Raw genomic sequence first — 24,963 nt, 5'->3', positions numbered from 1 at the left:
GGATCGAATCCCACGTCAGGCTCCCAGTGCATGGAGCCTGCTTCTCCCTCTGCCTATGTCTCTGCCTCTCTCTCTCTCTCTCTCTCTGTATGACTATCATAAATAAATAATAATAATTAAAAAATAAATAAATAAATAAAAAGCCCAGAAGATTGTCCCAAATCATTCTTTACTCTCTGCTGCCATCATGGGGTCATTTAAAGAATTGTGGGCTTTTCCAGAAAGTTTTATCAGCTCTAGACTTCTAAAAACCATGAAGCCAAAATGGATTATCCAGTGGCCCTCAGAAAGGAGACTCCCTAAACCACTGCTCTCTAAGTGAATTACTGAATATAGAAAAAGTTTTGGAAATTTTGTGTATAATTCTTTTTTTAAAAAATATTTTTATTTATTTACTTGACCCAGAGAGAGAGTACAAGCAAGGGGAGCAGCAGGCAGAGGGAGAGGAGGGAAGAGGGAGCCTGATGCAGGGCTTTGTCTATAATTCTTGCTGGCACATTCATTAAAAGTTTTTAGTTTTGTGTATATTTAATAATGTCTCTAGCAGGGCAGCCCCGGTGGCTCAGTGGTTTAGCGCCGCCTTCGGCCCAGGGCATGATCCTGGAGACCCAGGATCGAGTCCCACGTCGGGCTCCCTGCATAGAGCGTGCTTCTCCCTCTGCCTGTGCCTCTGCCTCTCTCTCTCTCTCTCTCTCTCTCTCTCTCTCTCTGTCTTTCATGGTTAAATAAATAAAATCTTAAAAAAAAATAATGTCTCTAACATGTTAGTATAATACCACATGTTTATAATGTATGGATACATATTTATATATGTCATGTGTTTTCCAAACATTTTTATGAGTTGACTAATTATTTTTTTAAAATAATTTGATTTTTTTAAAAATAAAATCATGGGGCACCTGGGTAGCTCAGTTGATTAAGTGTTCAACTCTTGATTGTGACTCAGGTCATGATCTCAGGGTGGTAAAATCCAGCCCCCTGTTGGGCTCCATGCAGGGAAGGAATCTGCTTCTCTTTCTCCCTTTCCCTCTGCCCCTTGTCTCCTGCCCCTCCCTCAAATAAATAAGTACATCTTTATTTATTTTTTTAAATACATCTTAAAAAAAAAAAAAAGAACAGGAACCAGTAAGTCAAGTTTCTTGTAGGTCTTTTTTTTTTTCAAACTGAGAATCTCTCTTTTTTTTTTTTTTTAAGATTTTATTTATTTATTCATAGACAGAGAGAGAGAGGCAGAAATACAGGCAGAGGGAGAAGCAGGCTCCATGCAGGGAGCCCGACGTGGGACTCAATTCCATGTCTCCAGGATCACACCCCCAGCTGCAGGCGGCACCAAACCGCTGCACCACCAGGGCTGCCCCTCTTGTAGGTCTTTTTTGACCTTGGTTAAGTGCTAAGAAACAAGACATATTAGAAATGAAACTGGCATGCTTTTATTTGAGAATCTGGAAATAGCCCTCATTGATAAAACATTACCTGAGAAGGGAAATCCTAAGCCTCTCATGAGTCAAACTGTGGTTTTACTTAGTGAAATAGAAGTCAAAGATGAGAGCCCTCTCAGTTTTGTTTCTTTCTCTTTTTTTTAATTTTTTTTTTTTTTATCAGTTTTGTTTCTAACAGCAGCTCTGTGATCTTGACTATTTCCTCTGTGGTTTTGGTCACCTCAACGATGAAATAGCCTACCTCTGATTACTTGTAACTCTTTGTTTCAGCCAATCCTTTGGTATTTACCATGTCATTTCTGAGGATGTGAGCTTGTGTGTATTGTACTCTACCAATAAGGCTATAATCCCTAAACCACGTTCCATCTCTTGCATAACTTTATATCCACAGTGGCACATGGTGCAATGGCTGGAACAATGATAGAATGGTAGTGAGAGAACCGCATTGCCCAGAGCAGGGTTCCCCACTGTGAATATTTCAGGCAGATGATTCGTTGTTGTGAGCAGCTCTCCTGTACATTGTAGAATGTTTAGCAGCAGTCTGGCCTCTGCCTGTTAGATACTTGAGCACCCCATCCCCCAACTTGTGACAACCAAAAATTTCTCCAGACATTGCCAGATGCCCCTGGGGTGGAGGAAGGAGTGCAAATGAATCTTGGTTGAGAACTGCCGTTCTAGATCAGGGTATTTGGGTTCTAGTCCTAACTTTGTCATTATCCCTCCATGTGTAGGCAAACAGCTTCACCTGTAGGTCCTAAATTTCTTCTCCCAAAAAATGAGTAGATTGGGATTTATTGGATGTTTAACCTGGGTTCTGTGGATAGCTTTAGGGGACCTTTCATTAATGTGAATTTTACATGTAAATTTTTCTGAGAATAATTTTTTAGCTTTCAGCATTTTTTCTCCAATGTATATGTTACCTTAAAAAGATTAAAACCAGGTCAATTAATATATAAGGTTAATTTCATCTCTTAAGATACAAGGATCTTAGCTTATGTTCAATATACGTTTTTTTTCTTCAGTGAACACCATTTGTGATCATAAAATGCTGAGAAAGCACTTTGTGCTACCAGAGTATATTATATTGGCAGATACCACTTACTTATAGTACTGTATTTTCTACCTTTTTTCAAAAATTGGATCTTGAGACAGTAATGATAAGGTAAATGAGTCACATTCCTAGTGTGTGTGTGTGTTGGAGAGTCTGGATAATGAAAAGTATGTGTTTATCATTTGGCACTCTGTTCCATAGCCTTTTTTCACTTAGGCTTTTAAAACCAACACGTCTCATGTGACTCAGCTAGCTCTCCTCTGTGTCACTATTTACGGCTATTCACATTTCAGGCCCATATTTGGGCCCTTTGTTTAGGCCCCATTGCATTTGTTTGCCATAGGCTCATCCTTCAATTTGAACCAAAATTTGGTCAGATGCTTCCTTTGGGAAATTAAAGATGTAGCTCTTAGACTTTTTTTTTTTTTTTTTGCCAGTTTCATGTTGTAGTTGGTGCCTGAACCGTGACCCTGTTTTCCTCTGTTGCAGGTGAATTCCGAAGGCAGAGCCAGTCCTCTGTCACTCCTTCAAATGGCCTCCCCAAGTGGCTTCTGTGTCTTGGTTCGCTTGCCAAAGCTGATCTGTGGAGGAAAAACACTACCAAAAACATTATTGGACATTTTGGCAGATGGCACTATTTTGAAAGTTGGAGTAGGATGTTCAGAAGATGCCAGCAAGCTTCTGCAGGACTATGGTCTTGTGGTTAAGGGCTGCCTGGACCTCCGGTACCTAGCTGTGAGGCAGAGGTATGATTTGCCTGAATGCTGGGATTCCTGTAGCTGCAGGCCAAACATTTTAGCAAGATTTGTCGATTACCAAGGACAGTGATAAAGCATCTAAAATTTTTTAGAAGCCTAGAGGTTCTGAGATGCATATGAATATGTGAGAAAATATTTCAACTTCTGAGAAAACCTTAGTTACCTAGGATTGGTCTCTTAAGATGAAACATTGCTAAGGTGTCTCCATAAGCTACAGGTTGCAAACTGATGGCACCATTGGCTAAATTAGGGCTTTACGTTTTGGTCTTGCTTTCATTTTTTTTCTCCTGTATAATATTTTGGGGAATTTTTAGTTTAAATCCAGAAGATTTAATGTAAAAATCTGTATTTGGGGCTTTTGAAAAATCAGACGATTTGACTAAGCAAGGTCAGTGGTATGCAGATGGTAACAATTGCTGGAGAGAGGTTGGCCTCCTTAGATGCATATGCTGTGTTCAATTTGCCAGAATCCCTGCCTCTCCCATTGTAACCCCAACTCATCCTTATAAACATTTGAGTTTACAAATCCTGCTTTAGGCCAAAAATAGTGGTAGACTAATGTGTTACTAGAAGAAAGAGAGATTTCCCTTTTCCTCAGAATTCTATTCTTATGGAAATTCTATTCTAACTTGTTTTTCAGGGAATGGCAATGACCTTTGTGTGTGTTTGTGTGTGTGTGTGTGTACACACACTCCTTTTAATAATATGGAGTGAAGTAACCTCTCCCCTGCCTCAAATGACAGTGACATTGAAAGTTCAGAGGATTTGATAAACTAATAAGAGAAAGCCTGATTAAAATTTATTATCATTAAAAAAAAGATTTTATGTATTTATTTGACGGAGAGACAGAGCACAAGCAGGGGGAAAGGCAGAGGGAAAGGGAAAAACAGGCTCATTGCTGAGCAGGGAGCCAAGTGTGGTACTCAGTCCCAGGACCCTGGGATCATGACCTGAGCCAAAGATAGACACTCAACCAACTGAGCCACCCAGCACCCTCATTTCTCAGTATGAAATGAAATTTTATTTTAGCTTAGTAGTTTGGCTTATGTAAATAAAACCCTTGTATCCAGTGTTATCAAGAAATACATTGGCATATTTACTGTAAAAACTTTAAATCTGTTAAAGTATTTGGAGTGTCACAGCAACAGCCACCTTTCACCAGGCTTCCCTCCCTGGGCACTATCTCCCCAGAGGTGTCTGCTATTACTCTCTGCTGGTAAGAGTTGACCCTGGAGTGGGCTGTGTGGTGGCTCAGTGCTGCCACTTACCAGCTGTGTGACCTCTGTCAGGTTACTGAACCTCCCTATTCCTTACTTTCTTCATCTGCAGCAATAATTAGGTTCCTGCCTCCCAGAATTAGTGAGAATTCCAAGAGTTAAACTGTGTGAAAAAGTTAGAAATAGTATTTCACACAGAGACATTGTGGTTACTGCTGTGTTCAGCTAATACTGTCATCATCATTGTCCTCATTGTCACTGCCTCCTTCAGAGCCATCATCTGATCAGTGTGTCCTTCCAGATCTCTTTGTGCAATTACAGTCCTCTCCATTAATAGATGGAAATTAGAGGTGCGCAGATTCTGTTTCACTAAGTGCAGAATGGCCATGCATCAAAATAAGGATTTGGCCAAAGCTGAATATTACCATGAACTTCTTTAGAAATAAGAAGTATTTATCAGGCCTTTCAGCTTTTAACGAGATTTAAATTTTTTCTTTAATTATTTTATTGTTGAACACTTAAGTAGTAAAGTTTAACATTTTTGACATAGTTTAAGAAATTTGACATTAGAGTACAAGGATTATACTTTGTACTATTAGCTATAGGTTGCTCCTGACGTTTGCCGTAAGTTACTTTCAATTGACGTTGGGAAGAGCACATTTTTGGGGGTAATGCTCTCTTCTTTTCTTCTTACTCTTTATATTTTGTGTTATATGTTAACCAAAGATGATTTATTATAGAGATTGTTGTACATGACTTTGGAATCTTTCCTAGTGAAATTTTGAAATGGCAAAGATGGCATCTTATTTTTAATTAATCCTCAAGAAATGTGCAACCTTTCCAAATATGACATTTAAGAAAAGACTAACGACCTAAATGGAATTAAATAGCTTAAAAATTAAGTACTGTCCTTCAACAAGGGTAATGATTTCAAGAATTATGGACTATCCATGCTTGAAAAATTACACAGCTATTAAAAAGAATGAAAGAAGTACATTTATACTTATTATCATGGATGGAAGTCTCTGCTATATTAAATAATAAAGCAAGTTGCAGAGCAAGATACAAAACAAGTACCCAAAATTGATATCTCCTTCTCCACTTAGCCATCTCTTTATCTGTTAGTGCATAGAAAAGGTCTGGAGGGATCACAGCGTATTGTTAGGAGTCATTCCTGAGGAGTGGAAGTACAGGGCGATAGGCTGTTACTTTTCACCTGTGATACTTTCCTGTTGTCTAAATTTTTAATAATCATTCATTACTTTTATAATTTCCAACAAAACAAAAGAGAGTTTCATGTCTCCCAAAGCTTTAACTTTCACTAATTGAACCAAGACATTATGCATTTTTCCCTAAGTATGTCTGGACCTGTTTTTACTTTTTAGTCAGTGCTACCTTTTGGGGGTAATGAAATCCATCAATTATTGCTGGGTTTTGTAGGGAAAGACTTCCTTTTCTTCATCATTATAGTGATTTCATTTCCTACAGTACCTGAGGGAGTCCTGCTTGCAGTAACCCTGATGTGAACCCTCACCTTCCAGCTTCCTGCTTTAAAACTTCCAGTCTCTCACTTGGTAGCCAGGAAGTTAGCTCCAAGAGAATTGTGTACACCAATGTGTTTTTAATTTTCACATTTATTTCTTGTTTGGAATCTCCAAACCTTGGACAAAATTAATTTTTTCCACCACTCTGCAGCTCTTTTCATCAGAAAGCGTTTAAAGGACAAAAAGGTTGTTTGGGGTTTTTTTGTACCTTCACTTGCTCAATGAAAATACCATTATCATTTTTACAAATTTGAAAAGTAATTACATGAATACTGGCCAATGCAAATATAGAAATATATAAAGATAGATAATCACCACAAACCCCATATCCAGAAATAGTATCATTAACATATGTTTGATATCTTTCTAGTTATCTCTGTGTTTTGTCTCTCTCATACCTAGAATCACACACATACCTCTGGAATGTGGTATATATATTAACATAAATGTTTTCTCTCACAATCTCTTTTTACATAACTAATATGTCATGGACATCTTTTCATATCAATATAGATCCACATCCTTGTTTTCTTTAAATATTTATATATTTTAGAAAGAGAAAGAGCACCCATGCAAGTGGGGGGCAAAGGGAGAGAATTGTCAAGTGGACTCCTCACTGAAAATGGAGCCCAGCAGGGCAATGATGTGAGGCTCAATCCCAGGACCCTGAGATCATGATCTGAGCCAAAACCAAGAGTCAGATGCTTAACCAGCTGAGCCACACAGGCTCCCCATCCATATCCTCATTTTGAATAGCTGTGTGGAATTTAATTGCATAGATGCTTAACCAGCCTTTTGTTGATGGGCATTTAGGTTGTTTCCAATTCTTTACTACTGTAAATGGTGCTGCAGTGAAGACCATTTTATGTACATTTGTCCTTAGGATAAATTCCTAGAAGTGGAATTCTTGAGTCAGAGAATTTTCATATTCAAAGTTTTGATAGCTCTTTATTGTTAAAACTAGTTTCTGTAAAGCTTGTAAAAATAGACAGGTCATAAATTTTATTTTATTTTTTTTTAAAGATTTTATTTATTTATTCATGAGAGACACACAGAGAGAGGCAGGCTCCCTATGAGGAGCCTGATATAGGACTCAGTCCCAGGATCCTGAGGTCATGACCTGAGCCAAAGGCAGACACTCAGCCAGAGAGCTACCCAGGTGCCCAACAGTTCACAAATTTTAGGTTAGAGGTCTGATTCTGTATGCTCCACCAGTAGTAGATATAGATATTTTTTTAATCTTTGCAATCTGATAAATTATTTATAATTTTTATTTTTATTTTTATTTTTTTAAATTTTTTTTATTTATTTATGATAGTCACACAGAGAGAGAGAGAGGCAGAGACATAGGCAGAGGGAGAAGCAGGCTCCATGCACTGGGAGCCCGATGTGGGTTTCGATCCCGGGTCTCCAGGATTGCGCCCTGGGCCAAAGGCAGGTGCCAAACCGCTGCGCCACTCAGGGATCCCTATCATTTTTTATTTTGTTTAATGTCTAGTGGGTTTGAGTGTCTGCCATCTGTGTATTGGCCATTTATGTCTTTTTTGATTTGCCTGTTCTTTTTTTGCCCATTTTTGATACATGGCTTACTTATTTCTTACAGAAACAATTTGCTCTGTAATGGGCTCAGCCTGAAATCCCTTGCCGAGACAGTTTTGAACTTTCCACTTGACAAGTCCCTTCTGCTTCGCTGCAGCAACTGGGATGCTGAGAATCTTACTGAGGACCAGGTACTTCTTACCAGTGTAGCTGAAGAATGGAAGAGGCATTGCTCATGAAATATAGTTGTAATTGTAATCTTCAAATAAAATTACTGGGTGGAAATACCTTAAAATAGACTCACTGAAGATAACTGGTCTATATTTTGTAAATAGTATTTTTTTTTAAATTTTATTTATTTATTCATGAGAGACACAAAGAGGCAGAGACAGAGGCAGAGGAAGAAGCAGGCTCCCTGCAGGGAGCCTGACGCAGGAGGATTCAGTCCCAGGACCCTAGGATCACAACCTAAGGCAAAGGCAGACACTCAACCACTGAGCCACCCGGGTGCCCCTGTAAATAGTATTTAAATAACAGAGTAAGAGTTCCTATTGTGTTTTATTTTTTTGAGCATTTACTATATGCGAGACTTTTCAGAAAACAGAATTTTCTTATTACAAATATAAATGGATAATTGGAAAACCAAAGTGTTATAAAACTTATTATAAGAAACAGTTAAGGGATCCCTGGGTGGCGCAGTGGTTTGGCGTCTGCCTTTGGCCCGGGGCGCGATCCTGGAGACCTGGGATCGAATCCCACGTCGGGCTCTCTGCATGGAGCCTGCTTCTCCCTCTGTCTGTGTCTCTGCCTCTCTGTTTCTCTCTCTGTGACTATCATGAATAAATAAATAAAATCTTAAAAAAAAATAAGAAACAGTTAATAGTTCCCTGTCTTGCTCCCACTCAGTGGCAACCAATTTCATTTCTTCCTGGTAATTACCATTATATTTTTAAATTACATGCATATATTACTCTTTGTTATTTTTCATATTATCTTTTGACTTCTTACAGTGGAAGACATGATTTAGTACTTTTGCAGTTCCTCTGTCCCCAAATACTTATTCCCTTCCCTATCTCCTCAATATAGGTAAATCCTCATTTTTATCAGATTAATATCTACTTATATTGATATTATTTATAGCTGAGCCACATAGTAAGCTGCAATTAGGTTTTTTTCTTATATAACTTTTTGTTTTCCTAGGAGTAATAATTTGTACTTTTGTTGCTTTGTTTTCTGTCTACCTATTAACTGTTTCAACCCTAGACTCTTTAATGGAACCCTATATCTTTTCATGCTGGTTCATGTCACATGAGGTGACATATTCCTTTTGTTTTCCCTTGGAGCTGTCCCTTCTAGACAGAGCCCTTTGTCATCTTGTTCCTTTCAGGAGCCCTGCTGCTCAGCTCTGACCCTGGAATTTGGATTTATCATAAGCCTAGCGAGTCCCTTCACCTTTCTTCTGGAGTAGATCCTCTGTCTTTCAAATTCCATGTCTTTTCCCTTTCTTGTCTTAGAGTACATTAAGAAAGGGAGCATAGGAAGTTAATTTATGATACCCTGCATGTCTGAAAAGATACTGGCTTCCCTTTCTATGAACTGATATTTTGGCTGAGTATAGCATTTTAGGGTGAAGATCATTTTCCTTCAGAACTTTGAAGGTGGTAATTTTCCCTATCTTAGAGCTTCCAGTATTGATACTGAGCATGTCACTTGTTTTTCTTTCTGAAGAATCTTCACTTTATTCTTAGTTCTTAAAATTCATGATGATAGGGCAGCCCAGGTGGCTCAGTGGTTTAGTGCCGCCTTTAGCACGGGGTGTGATCCTGGAGACCCCGGATCGAGTCCCATGTCGGGCTCCCTGCATGGAACCTGCTTCTCCCTCTGCCTGTGTCTCTACCTCTCATGCTCTCTCTCTCTCTTTGTCTCTCATGAATAAATAAATAAAATCTTTAAAAAAATTCATGATGATATACATTAGTGTGGGCTATTTTTCATTGTAGTATTAGAAGCCAGTGTACTCTTTCAATCTAGAAGCTCATGCCTTTCAGTTTAGAAACTTCTCATAATATTTACTTGAAAATTTCCCTTTCGTTTTTAGAACTCATGTTATTTGGATATTGGACCCCCTTGGATTGATCCTCTGATTTCCTAGGAAAAATGTTTTATTTCTGATTTCTCTGTCTCTGTATTTTTTGTTTTTGTTTTTTAAAGGTTTTATTTATTCATGAGAGACAGAGAGGGGCAGAGACATAGGCAGAGGGAGAGAAGAAGGCTTATTGCAGGGAGCCACCACTGAGCAACCCAGGCATCCTTCTGTATTTTTTGTTTTATCTTCTGGGAAATTTCCTCAAGTTTATCTTCTAACATTGCTATTGAATTCCTAATTATTCCTATCATAATTTTAAGTGACAAGAGATTCTTTGTCTTCACTGACTATTCACTTTTAAAATAACTTTGTTCTTGTGTAACAGATACAATATCTTCTGTTGTCTTAGTGTATTAAAGATTTCTGAGGTTTTCTTCTCCCTATATTGTCTCATTTTTCTGAGTTCCTTATTTGAAATGTTTGATTTGGTCTTTGTCTTTCACATTAAAGATTTTTCTTCAAGGTTTAGATCCTTGGCTGTCCGTTCATATTTAAAGACACATTAAAAAGTTGATTAGGAAAAAAAAAAGTTGATTAGGTCTATCAACTGATGAATGAAAAAATATGGCGTAGCCTTACAATGGAATATTATTCAGCAATAAAAAAGGACACATGATACAACATGGATGAGTCTGGAAAACATTATGCTTAGTGAAAGAAGCCAGTTGCAAAAGAACACATCAGATTCTATTTTTGTGAAATGTTCAGAATATACCAATATATAGAGACAACATAAATTAATGGTTTCTTAGGGGCAGGAGAAGTGGAAGATGACTGTTAAAGCTATAAGGTTTCTTTTTGAGGTGATAGAAGTGTTTTAACATTGTGCTGATGGATTGCATAATTCTATAAGTTTACTAAAAATCCTGAATCTTGCACTATCTGTAAAAGACATGTTTGGAATGATTGGAGCCTTAAAAATAGAACCGTATATTACTGTATTTTGTCACCATTAAAGTTCTTCGCTGTGGTAATGGTGAGGTCATGTAGAAGAATGTCCTTGTTCTTTAGAAGCACATGCTGACGCATTTAGAGATGAAGTATCATAATAGCTAGAACTTAATTTTGAAATATGTTCAGGCAAAAAGAAAAAGTATGTGGTATCCATATTATAAAGAGATAAAGCAAATATTAACAATTATGGATGTGAGTTGGCATTATTATTCTTTTAACTTTTCTGTGGGTTTGAAAACTTTTAAAATAAAAAGTTGGGGAGGAGAAATTAATTGCTACCAAATTTGAAACGAAACTTGTAATCATTTTGTTCATTCTTTTTTAAAAAAATTTTTTTTAAAGATTTTTAATTTATTTATTCATAGAGACACAGAGAGAGAATGAGAGGCAGAGACACAGGCAGAGGGAGGAGCAGGCTCCATGCAGAGAGTCTGACGTGGGACTTGATCCAGGGTCTCCAGGATCATGCCCTGAGCTGCAGGCGGTGCTAAACCGCTCTGCCACCAGGGCTGCCCTAAAAATTGTTTTAAGAGATTATTTATTTTCTTTCATAACTTTTATAGCCAACATGGGGGTCAAACTCATGACCCCTAGATCAAGGGTTGTATGCTTATTGGCCATGTCTATGTCTTCCCCTGTGAAATTTCTGTTTGTGTCTTTTGCCCATTTCAGGATTGGATTGTTTGTTTCTTTGCTGTTGAGTTTATGAAGTTCTTTATAGATCTTGGTTACTAGCCCTTTATCTGATACATCATTTGCAAATATCTTCTCCCATTCTGTAGGTTGTCTTTTAGTTTTGTTGACTGTTTCTTTTGCTGTGCAGAAGCTTTTTATCTAATCAAGATAAACATCTAATCAAGTCCCAACAATTCATTTTTGCTTTTGTTTCCCTTGCCTTCATGAATGTATCTTGCAAGAAGTTGCTGTGGCCAAGTTCAAAAAGGCCTGTGTTCTCCTCTAGGATTTTGATGGATTCTTGTCTTACATTTAGATCTTCCATCCATTTATCTTTGTGTATGGTGTAAGAGAATGGTCTAGTTTCATTCTTCTGCACGTGGCTGTCCAATTTTCCCCATACCACTTATTGAAGAGACTGTCCTTTTTCCAGTGGATAGTCTTTCCTGCTTTGTCAAATATTAGTTGACCATAGAGTTGAGGGCCCATTTCTGGGTTCTCTATTCTGTTCCATTGATCTATGTGTCTGTTTTTGTGCCAGTACCATACTGTCTTGATGACCACAGCTTTGTAGTACAACTTGAAATCCGGCATTGTGATGCCCCCGGCTCTGGTTTTCTTTTTCAATATTCCCCTGGCTATTCAGGGTCTTTTCTGATTCCACACAAATCTTAAGATGATTTGTTCCAACTCTCTGAAGAAAGTCCATGGCATTTTGATAGGGATTGCATTAAATGTGTAAATTGCCCTGGGTAACATTGACATCTTCACAATATTAATTCTTCCAATCCATGAGCATGGAATATTTTTCCATCTCTTTGTGTCTTCCTCAATTTCTTTCAGAAGTGCTCTGTAGTTTTTAGGGTATAGATCCTTTACCTCTTTGGTTAGGTTTATTCCTAGGTATCTTATGCTTTTGGGCGCAATTGTAAATGGGATTGACTCCTTAATTTCTCTTTCTTCAGTTTCATTGTTAGTGTATAGAAATGCCACTGATTTCTGGGCATTGATTTTGTATCCTGCCACCCTGCCGAATTGCTGTATGAGTTCTGGCAATCTTGGGGTGGAGTCTTTTGGGTTTTCTATGTACAGTGTCATGTCATCTGCAAAGGGGGAGAGTTTGACTTCTTCTTTGCCAATTAGAATGCCTTTTATTTCTTTTTGTTGCCTGATTGCTGAGGATAGGACTTCTAGTATTATGTTGAATAACAGTGGTGAGAGTGGACATCCTTGTCGTGTTCCTGATCTTAGGTGAAATAGCCAGGGCTTTTGGACCAGTGAGCTTTATTATCAGTTCCTATAGATTATAGTCACATGTCAGTAACTGAAACTCTTTTTTCTCAGGCTACTCAGTTTCTCAGAGATGAATCATCTGGTCTTCTGCCCAAGAGGTATAAGTCCCTCTGCTTATATTCCAGTTGTTGAGTAGGGAAAGGTATTGGTAGTTTCACCAATCCATTATGTAGACTTTCCCATAATCCCTTTCTCAGATGACACTTTGCCCCCACCCTCCACCAGGCCTGGTATTACTAGACCCATATCCTCGGTTATCCATTATATCACTTAAACTTTACTCTTTGGGGGGTTGGAGGAGTTATTGCCCGCCCTGTGGTATAAAGGAGGAGATCTAGAGCTCTAAGTATTCCTTAGGGAGGCTTTCACCTTATTTTCTTGTTTTCACGCCTACTTGTACTCTAACTTTCCTTATGCTTTGCTATTCTCTGTGGCTCAAAGTAACTTGGTTCTTGGATTTTTGATTTACCACCCCCATAGGCCTAGATTTTAGCCTTCTCTTGTTTGCTGAGTTGGCTACCACTTGTTCATCCTTCCAAAATGGTGTTATCGGAAAGATTTAGCTGCTATCTTCAGGTTAACATTATCCTATGAGAGAGTTTTGGGAGTCAGATTATCTGAATTTGTTTTCTGCAGCTATTTCTGACTTTCTGTGACTCTGAGTAAGTCACTTCTTTGTGCCTTGGTTCCTTTCTTTTTTCTTTTTCTTTTTAAAAACAGTTTTATTGAAATATTACTCACATACAATAAATTTCAGATATTTGAAGTATACAAATTGGGGTACCTCAGTGGTCTAGTAGGTAGAGCATAAGACTCTTGATCTCAGGGTCATGAGTTCAAGCCCCATGTTGGGCATGGAGCCTACTTAAAAAATAATAAATAGGGACACCTGGGTGGCTCAGCAGGTGAGTGTCTGCCTTCAATTCAGGGCATGATCCTGGTCCAGGGATTGAGTCCTGCATCAGGCTCCCTACGAGGAGTCTGCTTCTCCCTCTGTCTACCTCTCTGCCTCTCTTTGTCTCTCATGAATAAATAAATAAATAAAATCTTTAAAAAATAAAATTAAAAAATGTACAAATCCATGGAGTTTAGTATTTTTATAGAGTTGTGCAACCATAACCACAACTAATATTAGAACATTTTTATCACCCCAAAAAGAAACTCCATACTGATTAGCAGTCACTGCCCATCCAGCTCCTGCCCACAGCACCCTAACAGTAGGCAACCACTAATCTACCTTTTGTCTTTATAGACTTGTCTATTTTGGACATTTCATATAAATGGAATCATACAATATATGATCTTTTGTGATTGGTTGCTTCACATATTTTTATGGTTCATTCATGTGGCAACATTTATTGGTACTTCATTTCTTCGTATTGCAATGCAATACTCCATTGTATGGATATACTGCCTTTATCAATTGGTGGTGATTTGGATGGTCTTCATTTTTTCATTGTTATGAAAAATGCCACTGTGAATATTTGTTTATAAAATATTGTGTGGACATATGTCATATGTTTTTATTTAGCTTGGATATATACCTAGGACTGGGTCATAAACTTTATGTTTAACTATTTGAAGAACTGCCAGATTGTTTTTTGCTAAGTAGCTGCACCATTTTATATGCTCACCAACAATGTATGAAGGTTCCAATTTTCTACATCCTCACCAGTGCTTGTTTATTGTCTGTCTTCTTGATTAGAGCCATCCTAGTAGGTATGAAGTTGTATTTCATTATGATGCTGAACATCTTGTCAAGTGCTTGTTTCCTACTTGTATATTTTTTTTTTTTTGGAGAAATATCTATTCAGATCCTTTGCTCGGGATCCCTGGGTGGCGCAGCGGTTTAGCACCTGCCTTTGGCCCAGGGCGCAATCCTGGAGACCCAGGATCGACTCCCACGTCAGGCTCCTGGTGCATGGAGCCTGCTTCTCCCTCCTCCTGTGTCTCTGCCTCTCTCTGTGTGATTATCATAAATAAAAAAAATAAAATTAAAATTAAAAAAAAAACAAATCCTTTGCTCATATTTAAACTGTTTGTCTTTATATTCAATTTTAAGAGTTCTTTATATATTTTGGAGACTAGTCTCTTATTAGATATATAATGTGTAAAAAAAAAAGATATATACTGTATGTATAAATAGTTCTTCCCATTCTTGGGGTAGTCTTTTCACTTACTTGAGGAGGCCATCATTTGAAACAAAAAAGGTTTTATATTGAAGAGATCCAATTATCTGTTTTTTTGTCTTGTCACTTATCATTTTGGTGTTGTATTCAAGAAATCATTGCCTACCCCAAGGTAATGAACATTTACTCCTGTTTTCTTCTACAGGTCTTAGGTTTTAGCTCTTAAATTTAGGTTTATGATCCATTCTGAGTTAATTTTTGTATATGATGCAAGGTAGGGATCCAACTTTATTCTTTACATGTGGTCATCCAGTTGTCTCAACACCATTTGTTGAAAGTGCCTTGGTTTCCTTATCATTTGTAAATAGTTTGTTAAAAAATACTTTAAACTCTTCATATTCAAGCACATTCTTCCTGTGGGAGACAACCTGCTGATAGATGTGTAGATTGTTGAGTTTAGGTGGAAAATTTTATCCAAACCTGTTTTATTCTAAAAGCATAAAAAATCCTTCCTAATAGTTTATTTACCAGGCTGGGTTATTAAACGTGAATTAAGAGAATTTTAAAGTCTTTACTCACTTTATTGGGAAAAGCTATTAATGATAGTTTTGGCTACTTTTATTTATGACCAGCTTTCCTGTCACCAGTTGTTTGGGAGAATGACTTATCATTATTAAATAAATAAATTCCAGAGATGAGCTCTTGTGACTTTTGATTTGAGGCCCATGCTTGAAACCTATTTGTTTTGTTTTGTTTTTTGAAACCTATTTGTTTTCCATATCTTATTAATAAGTATGACAGGTTGTTTCTGATTGACTGTCATGCAGTCTTCTCAATAAATCTTGCTTTCAGGTGTTCTAAATGATGACCTAGTTGAAGTTCATGTACTAGGTGTCAGACTTGTGACTCACCCAAATTTGAGAAAAATCTGTCCGTCAGGTTTGGTAACAGATAGAAGAAAATATACTGATTTTTTTTTTAAAGATCTTATTTATTTATTCATGAGAGACATGGAGAGAGAGAGGCAGAGACACAGGCAGAGGGAGAAGCAGGCTCCATGCAGGGAGTCTGACGTAGGACTTGATCCCGGGTCTCCAGGATCAGGCCCTGGGCTGAAGGCAGCACTAAACTGCTGAGCCACCCAGGCGTCCCAAATTCACTTATTTCTAAAGTTTAGGATTTTTTAGCATTCAGAATAAGTCATTATTTTAGCTACTTTCATTAAAAATAGAAAAGAAATGGGGCAGCCCGGGTGGCTCAGTGGTTTAGCGCCACTTTCAGCCCAGGGCGTGATCCTGGAGACCCAGGCTCCCTGCATGGAGACTTCTTCTCCCTCTGCCTGTGTCTCTGCCTCTCTCTCTCTCTCTCTCTCTCTCTGTGTCTCTCATGAATAAATAAATAAAAATAAAATTTAAAAAAAAATAGAGAAGAAACATGAAGATTCATTATAATATTCAGTTTACTTTCATATAATGTGAACTATCTCATCATAAAAGGTTTTTTGAGAAGTACATGGTGCTTAGGGTACTGTACATCTTGAATTAGAATCCTAATGGTTGTCTGCATCTTTGTGATTGACTTGGAAATTGCTCTCTCTGGTTTGCCTTCCAGATTCCACTGATCTCTGACTTTTCTCTTCAGGTGATTTATGCTGCCAGGGATGCCCAGATTTCAGTGGCTCTCTTTCTCCATCTTCTTGGATACCCTTTCTCTAGGAATTCAACTCTAGATGGATACGATGACCATATTGGCTGGAGAAAAGTCTTGGAGAAATGCCAAGATATGGTAGACATCCCATTCCGAAGCAAAGGAATCAGCCGACTGGGGGAAGAGTTTAATGGGGAAGCTGCAGAAGCTCAGCAGAAACCAAGAAATAAGAAGTCTAAGATGGATGGAACGATGCTAGGCAACCACCAAGGGAGAGACCCCAGAAGGCATAAAAGAAAGCCCCTGGGGGTGGGCTATTCAGCCAGGTAACTGAGTTCTCTGGCAGAGAGAGACTCAGGGCCCAGCCTCCAGCAAAAGGGTGCTCATCTTGAATCTGGGGAGAAAGTTGTGTGATAGGGTAGCAGAGGTGCTCCAGGAGTTAATATTTTTTTCCAGGGGTTAATTTTATTTTTCCTTTCCTTCAAGAACATTTAGTGCTATCCTTTGATCTATTTGTGTATTTTCCTCCTTTCCTCCTTCTTTTACTTTTTAATCTTTAGAATTGAGTGGAAATAAGGAGAGCTTAACCTAGTTTTGTCACTGATCCTGATATGACCCGGGCCCTGTAACTTCTCCAGTTATAAATGAGGGTACAATTATTACCCCTTGTTTGCTCAGGATAGCTGTGAAAATTAATAACATGAATTGCCTCATACATTTTAGGAGAAATGCATCATCTGATTTCCTGTTCATTTGGTATTTGATTATTTATAAAGGCATCCAGCTCTAAGCCAGTATCATTCTCTAACCAGTGAGAGTTTTTCCACACAACTTATGCCTCTGTTGCAGAAAGATGACTAATAAGTAGTTTGGAGTGGAAGTTTGGTCCCTGTAGCAGGGTGCCTTTAGGAATTAGATGATTAAATTGAAGCAAGTATTGCGTATGAGCCAGAAATAAACCCATGTGGCCCTCATTACTTTAGCTTGAAGTTCTTTAATTTTAATTTACTTTGTTTAACCCGATGATTACTCTAGAGCAGTTTTCTTGGTGCTGTGCTTCTATTTACTTTCACAACAGAGCTGTGTATATACTACCCAACTCACTCCTTGTTACATATATATAAACTACCCAAATGAATTCATTTTTAGTTCCTAGCCTCATACAGATGGAGGAACAAACATCTTTTTTTTTGCTTTATTTGTTTTTCTTTTTCTTTTTCCATCAATGTAATGTTTGAGCCGAGGGTTGGGAATAGCTGGAGTCACTCAGACAACGTGGGAAAGCAACTGATACCTTGACCCATAGTTAGCTTCTAGTTTTAGATTAATCTCTCCTTTCCCTGCAGAAAATCACCCCTCTATGACAACTGCTTCCTCCATGCTCCTGATGGACAGCCCCTCTGCACTTGTGACCGAAGGAAAGCTCAGTGGTACCTGGACAAAGGCATTGGAGGTGTGAGACTCCCCTGTCCTGTTCCATCTACATTTAGCTGCATGTGGGCACAGGCAGGGGAGAGAGCCAAGGGGTAGAGAGGGATAGAAGAAGGCAGATAGACCCTGAGACTAGTGGGACATGGCTATTCAAAACCCAGAAATCTGGATCTCTGCCCAGGGAACATTTCAGGTGGGGCTTCTTTCCTGAGGGAGCGGTGGGTAAACACTGATCTTTAATCTTTTCTCTAAGAGCTGGTGAGTGAGGAGCCTTTTGTGGTCAAGCTACAGTTTGAACCTGCAGGAAGACCCGAATCTCCAGGAGACTATTACTTGATGGTTAAGGAGAACCTGTGTGTAGTCTGTGGCAAAAAGGACTCATACATTCGGTGAGTGTGGGGTTGGGCCACACAGATTCCCTGCCTCTGATGGAAACTGCCTTAGTAGCCACATGTGGAGCCCTCAGGGGCCTTGGTTGAATTTGCCCACTTTGGCTGAGAGACTTGTCCCCACGGGTCATCCCAGTTTTCCTGAGAACTTCTGCCCTCTGTGTGGTCCTGCTATAGTGTCCCCCACCTATCCTGAGCCCCATTCTTGGTTTCAAGAAGGCAACACCCTTCTCAGTAACAGTTTGCTATAAGGAGAGTGGTTCCCCTTTGCTCATGAATGACTGGTGACCTATTCCCTTCAGAAGCTGCCTTTCTCTGTACATCCTTATAATCCTCCCCGGAGTGGCTCACAGCTTTCTGAGCCTTGATACTGTTCGTGGAGTACATGCATACCTAGGCATACCTCAAAGAGACTGCAGGTCTGATTCCAGACTACCATAATAAAGCAAATACCGCAATAAAGTGAGTGTGTCGGGGCACCTGGCTGACTTGGTGGAGCATGGGACTCTTGATCTTGGAGTTGTAAGCTCGAAACCCTTGTTAGATGTAGAGATTGCTTAAGTATAAAATCTTTAGGGATGCCTGGGTGGCTCAGTTTGTTCAATGGCCGACTCTTGATTTCAGCTCAGGACATGATCTAGGCATTGTGAGATTAAGCTGGATTGGGCTTCATGCTAGGCATGGAGCCTTTTTTTTTTTTTTTTTTTTTTTTTTTAGCATGGAGCCTTTTTAAGATTCTCTTTTTCCTTCTCCCTCTACCCACCCCCACACACGCTCTATCTCTTTCTTTGTAAATAAATAAATACATAAATACATAAAATCTTTTTAAAAAGGTGATTCAAATGAATTATTTGTGTTTCCCAGTGAATATAATAATGCTTATGCTATACTGTACACTGTTGTGCTATAATGTTATGTCTAAAAAACAATGTATATACTTTAATTTAAAAATATTACTGGGGTACCTGGGTGGCTCAGTTAAGTGACTGACTCTTGATTTTGGTTCAGGTCATGATCTCAGGGTTGTGAGATCCAGCTTGAGCTTCTCTCTCTCCCTCTCCCTCTGCCCCCTCTCTTAAAAACAAAAAGCAAAAACAAAAACAAACCTTTATTGCTAAGGCACTTGGCTGGCTCAGTCAGTAGAACATGTGACTCTTTTTTTTTTATGATAGTCACACAGAGAGAGAGAGAGAGGCAGAGACACAGGCAGAGGGAGAAGCAGGCTCCATGTACTGGGAGCCCAATGTGGGACTCGATCCCGGGTCTCCAGGATCGCACCCCGGGCCAAAGGCAGGTGCCAAACCGCTGCACCACCCAGGGATCCCAGAACATGTGACTCTTGATCTTGGGATCCTGAGTTCGAGCTCCATGCTGGGTGTAGAGATTACTTTAAAAATAAATGAATAAATAAATAAAAATACTCTATTGCTAAAAAATACTAACCATCATCCGAGCTTTCAGTGAGTCATAATCTTTTGCTGGGGAGGGTATTTCCATGATGTTGATGGCTGCTGACTGATCAGGGTGGTGGCTGTGGCAGTTTCTTAAAATAGAACAAACAACGAAGTTTGCTGCATCAATTAACTCTTCCTTCATGAAGAATTTCTCTATAGCACATGATGCTGATTGATAGCATTTTACCCACAGCAGAAATTCTTCCAAAATGGAATTAGTCCTCTCAGATTTTACCACTGCCTTGTCAACTAAGTTTTTTATGTAATATTTTAAATCCTTTGTTGTCATTTCAGCAATCTTCCCAGCATCCTCACCCAGGAGTAGATCCCATCTCAAGAAACCTCTTTGCTCATTCACAAGAAGCAACTCCTCATCCTTCTAAGTTTTATCATGAGATCAGACAATTGCAGTAACTCAGTCCCATTTTCATGCTCCACTTCTAATTCCAGTTCTTTTGCCGTTTCCACCACATCTGCAGTTACATCCTCCACTGAAGTCTCAAACCCCTCAAAGTCATCCATGAGGGTGGAATCACCTTTTTCCAGACTCTTGTTAACTAATGTTGGTATTTTGACCTCTTCCCATGAATCATGAATGTTCTTAATGGCATGTAGAATGGTGAATCCTTTCTAGAAGGTTTTCTTTTCTTTTCTTTTCTTTTTAAAGATTTATTTATTTATTGATGAGACACACAGAGAGAGGCACAGACACAGGCAGAGGGAGAAGCAGGCTCCATGCAGAGAGCCTGATGTGGGACTCAATCCCGGGTCTCCAGGATCACACCCTGGACTGAAGGCAGTGCTAAACCACTGACCCACCTGGGCTGCCCTCCAGAAGGTTTTCAATTAACTTTGCCCAGGTCTGTTAGAGGAATCTCTGTCTATGGTAGCTAGAGCCTTATGAAATATAGCTTGAATAATATGACTTAAAATTCAAAATTACTCCTTGACCCACGGGCTGCAGAATGGATGTCATGTTAGCTGCCCTGAAAGCAACAAAATCTCTTTGTGTATCTCGGTCAGAGGCCTTGGGTGACCAGATACACTATCAATGAGCAGTAATATTTTTTTATTTGTTTGTTTATTTAAAGATTTTATTTATTTATTCATGAGAGGCACAGAGAGAGGCAGAGACATAGGCAGAGGGAGAAGCAGGCTCCCTGCAGGGAGCCCGATGCAGGACTCGATCCCAGAACCCTGGAATCACGACCTGAACTGAAGGCAGATACTCAACCACTGAGCCACCCAGGTGCCCCTTTATTTTATTTTTAAAAGATTTTATTTATATATTAGAGAGAGAGAGCACGGAGCATGAAGTGAGGGGACAGGCAGAGGAAGAGGGGGAAGCAGACTCCCCACTGAGTAAGGAGCCCGGTGTGGGGCTCAATCCCAGGACCCCGAGTTCATGAACTGAGCTGAAGGCAGACAGTTAACCAACCAAGCCTCCCAGGTGCCCTGAGCAGTAATATTTTAAAAGGGTTCATTTTTTTCCTGAGCAGTAGTTTCAACAGTGGGCTTACAATATTTAGTAAATCCTGTCGTAAACAGATATGCTGTCATCCAGGCTTTGTCATTTTCATTTATAGAGCCCAAGCAGAGTAGATGTAGCCTAATTCTGAAGGGCTGTGGGATTTTTGGAATGGTCCATGAGCTTTGGCTTCAGCTTAAAGTCAGCAACTGCGTTAGTCCCAAACAAAGAGAGTCAGCTTGGATTTTAAAGTTTGAAGCCAAGCATTGACTTCTCCTCTTTAGCTATGAAAATCCTAGATGGCATCTTTTTCGGATAGAAGGCTGTTTCATTCACAGTGAAAATCTGTTAAGTGTAGCCACCATCATTAATGATCTTATCTAGATCTTCAGGATAACTCACTGCAACTTCTAATTCAGCACTTGGGGCTTCATCTTGCACTTTGATGTTATGTTATGTAGACAGCTTCTTTCCTTTTTTTTTTTTTTTTTAAGATTTTATTTATTTATTCATAGACACAGAGGGAGAAAGGCAGAGACAGAGGGAGAGGGAGAAGCAGGCTTCACGCAGGGAGCCCAATGCGGAACTTGATCCCAGGTCTCCAGGATCACACCCCAGGCTGCAGGCGGCGCTAAACCGCTGCGCCACCAGGGCTGCCCGACAGCTTCTTTCCTTAAACCTCATGAACCAACCCCTTGCTAGCTTCAGACTTTTCTTCTTCCTCACCTGTCTCAGCCTTACAGAATTGAAGAGAGTTAGGACCTTGCTCTGGGTTAGGCTTTGGCTTATAACCCTATGGCTGTTTTGATCCATACCACTAATCTTTCTCCAGATCAGCAGTGAGGCTGTTTTATTTACATAGCATTTATGTGTTCACTGGAGCAGCACTTTTAATTTCTTTCAAGAACTTCTGTGCATTTACAACTTGGCTAATGGAGCAGAAGGCCTAGCTTTTGGCCTGTCTTGGCGTTCCACATGCCTTCCTCACTAAGAGTAATCATTTTTAGCTTTTGATTTAAAGGGGGAGACATGCCACTCTTCCTTTCACTTGAACAAATAGAGGTCACTATATGGTTATTAACTGGCCTGATGTCAATATCGTTGCATCTCTAGGAATAGGGAGGCAGGCCCCAGGAGAGGGGAATGATAAGGCAGTCAGAAAACACACATTTCTCTACTGAGTTCACTTTCTTAGTGGATATGGTTTATGGCCTCCCAAAACAATTACTATAGTGACACCTATGATAGTGATCACAAATCAGCATAACAAATATAATAATAAAAGTTTGGAATGTTGTGAGAAGTACCAAAGTGTGACACCAAGATGCAAAGTGAACAAATGCTGTTGGAAAAAAAATGGGGCCACTAGCCTTGCTTGCTGCAGGGTTGCCACAAACTTTCAATTTGTAAAAAATGCAATATCTACAAAATACAGTAAAATGAGGTATGCCTGTATTTGGATGACCTGAAGGCACTGTACTCCCCGGCTTCAGTGGAGTAACTCACTTTCCTACTCTCCTCTTACAAAGCTAGACAAATAATCGTTGCTGCCAAGAGATTTTCCCTGAGAGCTCGGTTCTCCTTAGAAAATAATGATGGGTCTTGATGATGGGATGCCTGGGTGGCTCAGCGGTTGAGCATCTGCCTTAGGCTCAGGGTGTGATCCCAGGATCCGGGATCGAGTTCTGCATCAGGCTGTCTGTGAGGAGCCTGCTTCTCCCTTTGCCTGTGTCTCTGCCTCTCTTTCTGTGTCTCTCATGAGTAAATAAATCTTAAAAAATAAATAAATAAATAACGATGGGTCTTGGTGAGCCACAGAAATAGTCTGAGTAAGGGGTTCCTCAGATGAAGGAAGTCGGCTTTTTTTAACTCACCAGGCTTCCAAAATTTCAGGAGTAGAGGTTACCTGCTACATGCTTTGAGAGAGTTATTTTCCAGACGTTAAAAGTTCTTAGAATTTTTTTTTTCATTTCTCTGATACTTTTCCTTCTGGGAGTATAGTGTTTGCAAAGGTTGATAGCCTCCCCCTGCCCTTGGCCTTCTGCTGACTCTTGCTAGCAGGTCATATGAACTTGCTCCTAGGAGAGAGGAAACTAAGGCACAGCTAGGTAGGTAAGCTGAGAGCGGAAGAGGCAGTATTGCCTTTATGTAATCTTTGTTGGGTTGTGGTGTCCAAGACTTCTCAATCCTGTCTAGGCCGAGACGAGAATCCCAGTAGCCTGCCTGCTAGTTCCACCTGTGTTCTGTGTCACATGCTAATGAGCACTGCCTTCTGGTTGGGCTTGGCAGGAAGAATGTGATTCCACATGAGTACCGGAAGCACTTCCCCATTGAGATGAAGGACCACAACTCCCATGATGTGCTGCTGCTCTGTACCTCCTGCCACGCCATCTCTAACTACTATGACAACCACCTGAAGCAGCAGCTGGCCAGGGAGTTCCAGGCCCCCATTGGCTCTGAGGAGGGTCTGCGCCTGCTGGAAGATCCTGAGCGCCGGCAGGTACGGTCTGGGGCCAGGGCCCTGCTCAACGCAGAGAGCCTGCCTGCTAATCGGAAGGAGGAGCTGCTACAAGCACTCAGAGAATTTTACAACACAGATACAGTCACAGATGAGATGCTTCAAGAGGCTGCCAGCCTGGAGACAAGGTACAGTGTTCAGTTCTGGTCTGAGAAGGGATTGAGGAATAACCTGGTGATGTTAACCCTGACTACTTAGTGACAGTGCTTGCCGGGCAGGTGTGGTGCCTAGCCTCCTGCTATCCCATGGAGCGTAAAGGCTTACAGTACCATGGGGCTGGGATAGAAGAATCTGTTTGGGAATTGCCTTTCCATAGGAGACTTGCCTTCTATCCTAGACCTTTAGGGTCATATATGCCTAATCATTTTCATGGTTAGCAGGTGAGTTCAAATGCAGTGTAGTCGTGCCTTACAGATTTTATACAGAAGTAAATCCTGAAGACAACACGGGAAATAAAAATAATACTCAAAAAATACCCTCAAATCTCTGAAGTTGCCCATGAGTATGATGTATGTGGTTTTGTGTCTCTTACCTTTTCCAGGTATGTGGGACCCGAGACCAGTGGACTCATGTTCACTGTCTAACCTGTACTCAGGGTCCTGGCCCACTGAATGGAATACGGGCTACAGGGGACACCTGGGTGGCTCAGCAGTTGAGCATCTGCCTTTGGCTTAGGGCGTGATCCCAGATGCCCAGGATTGAGTCCCACGTCGGGCTCCCTGCATGGAGCCTGCTTCTCCCTCTGCCTGTGTCTCTGCCTCTCTCTCTCTCTCTCTCTCTTGTTCTCTCTCTCTCTGTCTCATAAATAAATAAAATCTTAGGGAAAAAAAGGAATACTGGCTAGAATTGCTCTTACCATTCAAATAACTTTTCTCCTTTTTCCCTCATTCTTGCTTTTTCTCCTTCCCCATCAGTACAGAGTTGAACTCATGACTCAGTTCAGTGTTTCTAAATGAGAAGCCTATGGTCCTGAGAAATGACGGAGGTGAAAGGGACTCTGGGCCACCTGCTACAGTTTTACTTCCCATTGTCACTTTTCCAATACAGGACTGAAATAATTGCACTGATAAGCTCATAAAACTGTGAGAGCGATGCTGGTTGCCTATATAGTTTTGTCACCAAAAAAATCTTAAAGATAGCAGCAAACATTTATCAAATATTTATTGATATTCTTATCTATTTAACCAAACTAATCAACTTTCTATCAATTGCCTTAATTGGTTCTTATAACAACCCTATGAAATGGGATTTTGATTTTTTACTGGTAACTGCTAGCATTATATCTTGCATTTTTTAAATCTTTCAAAGTTA

General features: G+C 39.8%; 1 protein-coding gene across 3 annotated transcripts in view; it reads left to right on the top strand.

Moving 5' to 3' along the window:
• EXD2 (exonuclease 3'-5' domain containing 2) overlaps nucleotides 1–24,963 on the top strand; it is a 63,644-nt gene that overhangs the window by 25,316 nt on the left and 13,365 nt on the right. For all 3 annotated transcript variants that reach the window (XM_041758944.1, XM_041758946.1, XM_041758945.1), the window contains 6 exons: nucleotides 2,980–3,236; nucleotides 7,613–7,739; nucleotides 16,387–16,718; nucleotides 17,739–17,845; nucleotides 18,077–18,212; nucleotides 23,424–23,780. In XM_041758944.1, the coding sequence (XP_041614878.1) occupies nucleotides 2,980–3,236; nucleotides 7,613–7,739; nucleotides 16,387–16,718; nucleotides 17,739–17,845; nucleotides 18,077–18,212; nucleotides 23,424–23,780 (1,316 nt within the window). The remainder of the gene's footprint in view (nucleotides 1–2,979; nucleotides 3,237–7,612; nucleotides 7,740–16,386; nucleotides 16,719–17,738; nucleotides 17,846–18,076; nucleotides 18,213–23,423; nucleotides 23,781–24,963) is intronic.

The sequence above is a fragment of the Vulpes lagopus genome, chromosome 6, assembly GCF_018345385.1.
Source record: "Vulpes lagopus strain Blue_001 chromosome 6, ASM1834538v1, whole genome shotgun sequence".
Lineage (NCBI taxonomy): Eukaryota > Metazoa > Chordata > Mammalia > Carnivora > Canidae > Vulpes > Vulpes lagopus.
Note: the sequence above shows the minus strand (reverse complement) of the source record. Positions and strands in the feature narration are given on the sequence as shown.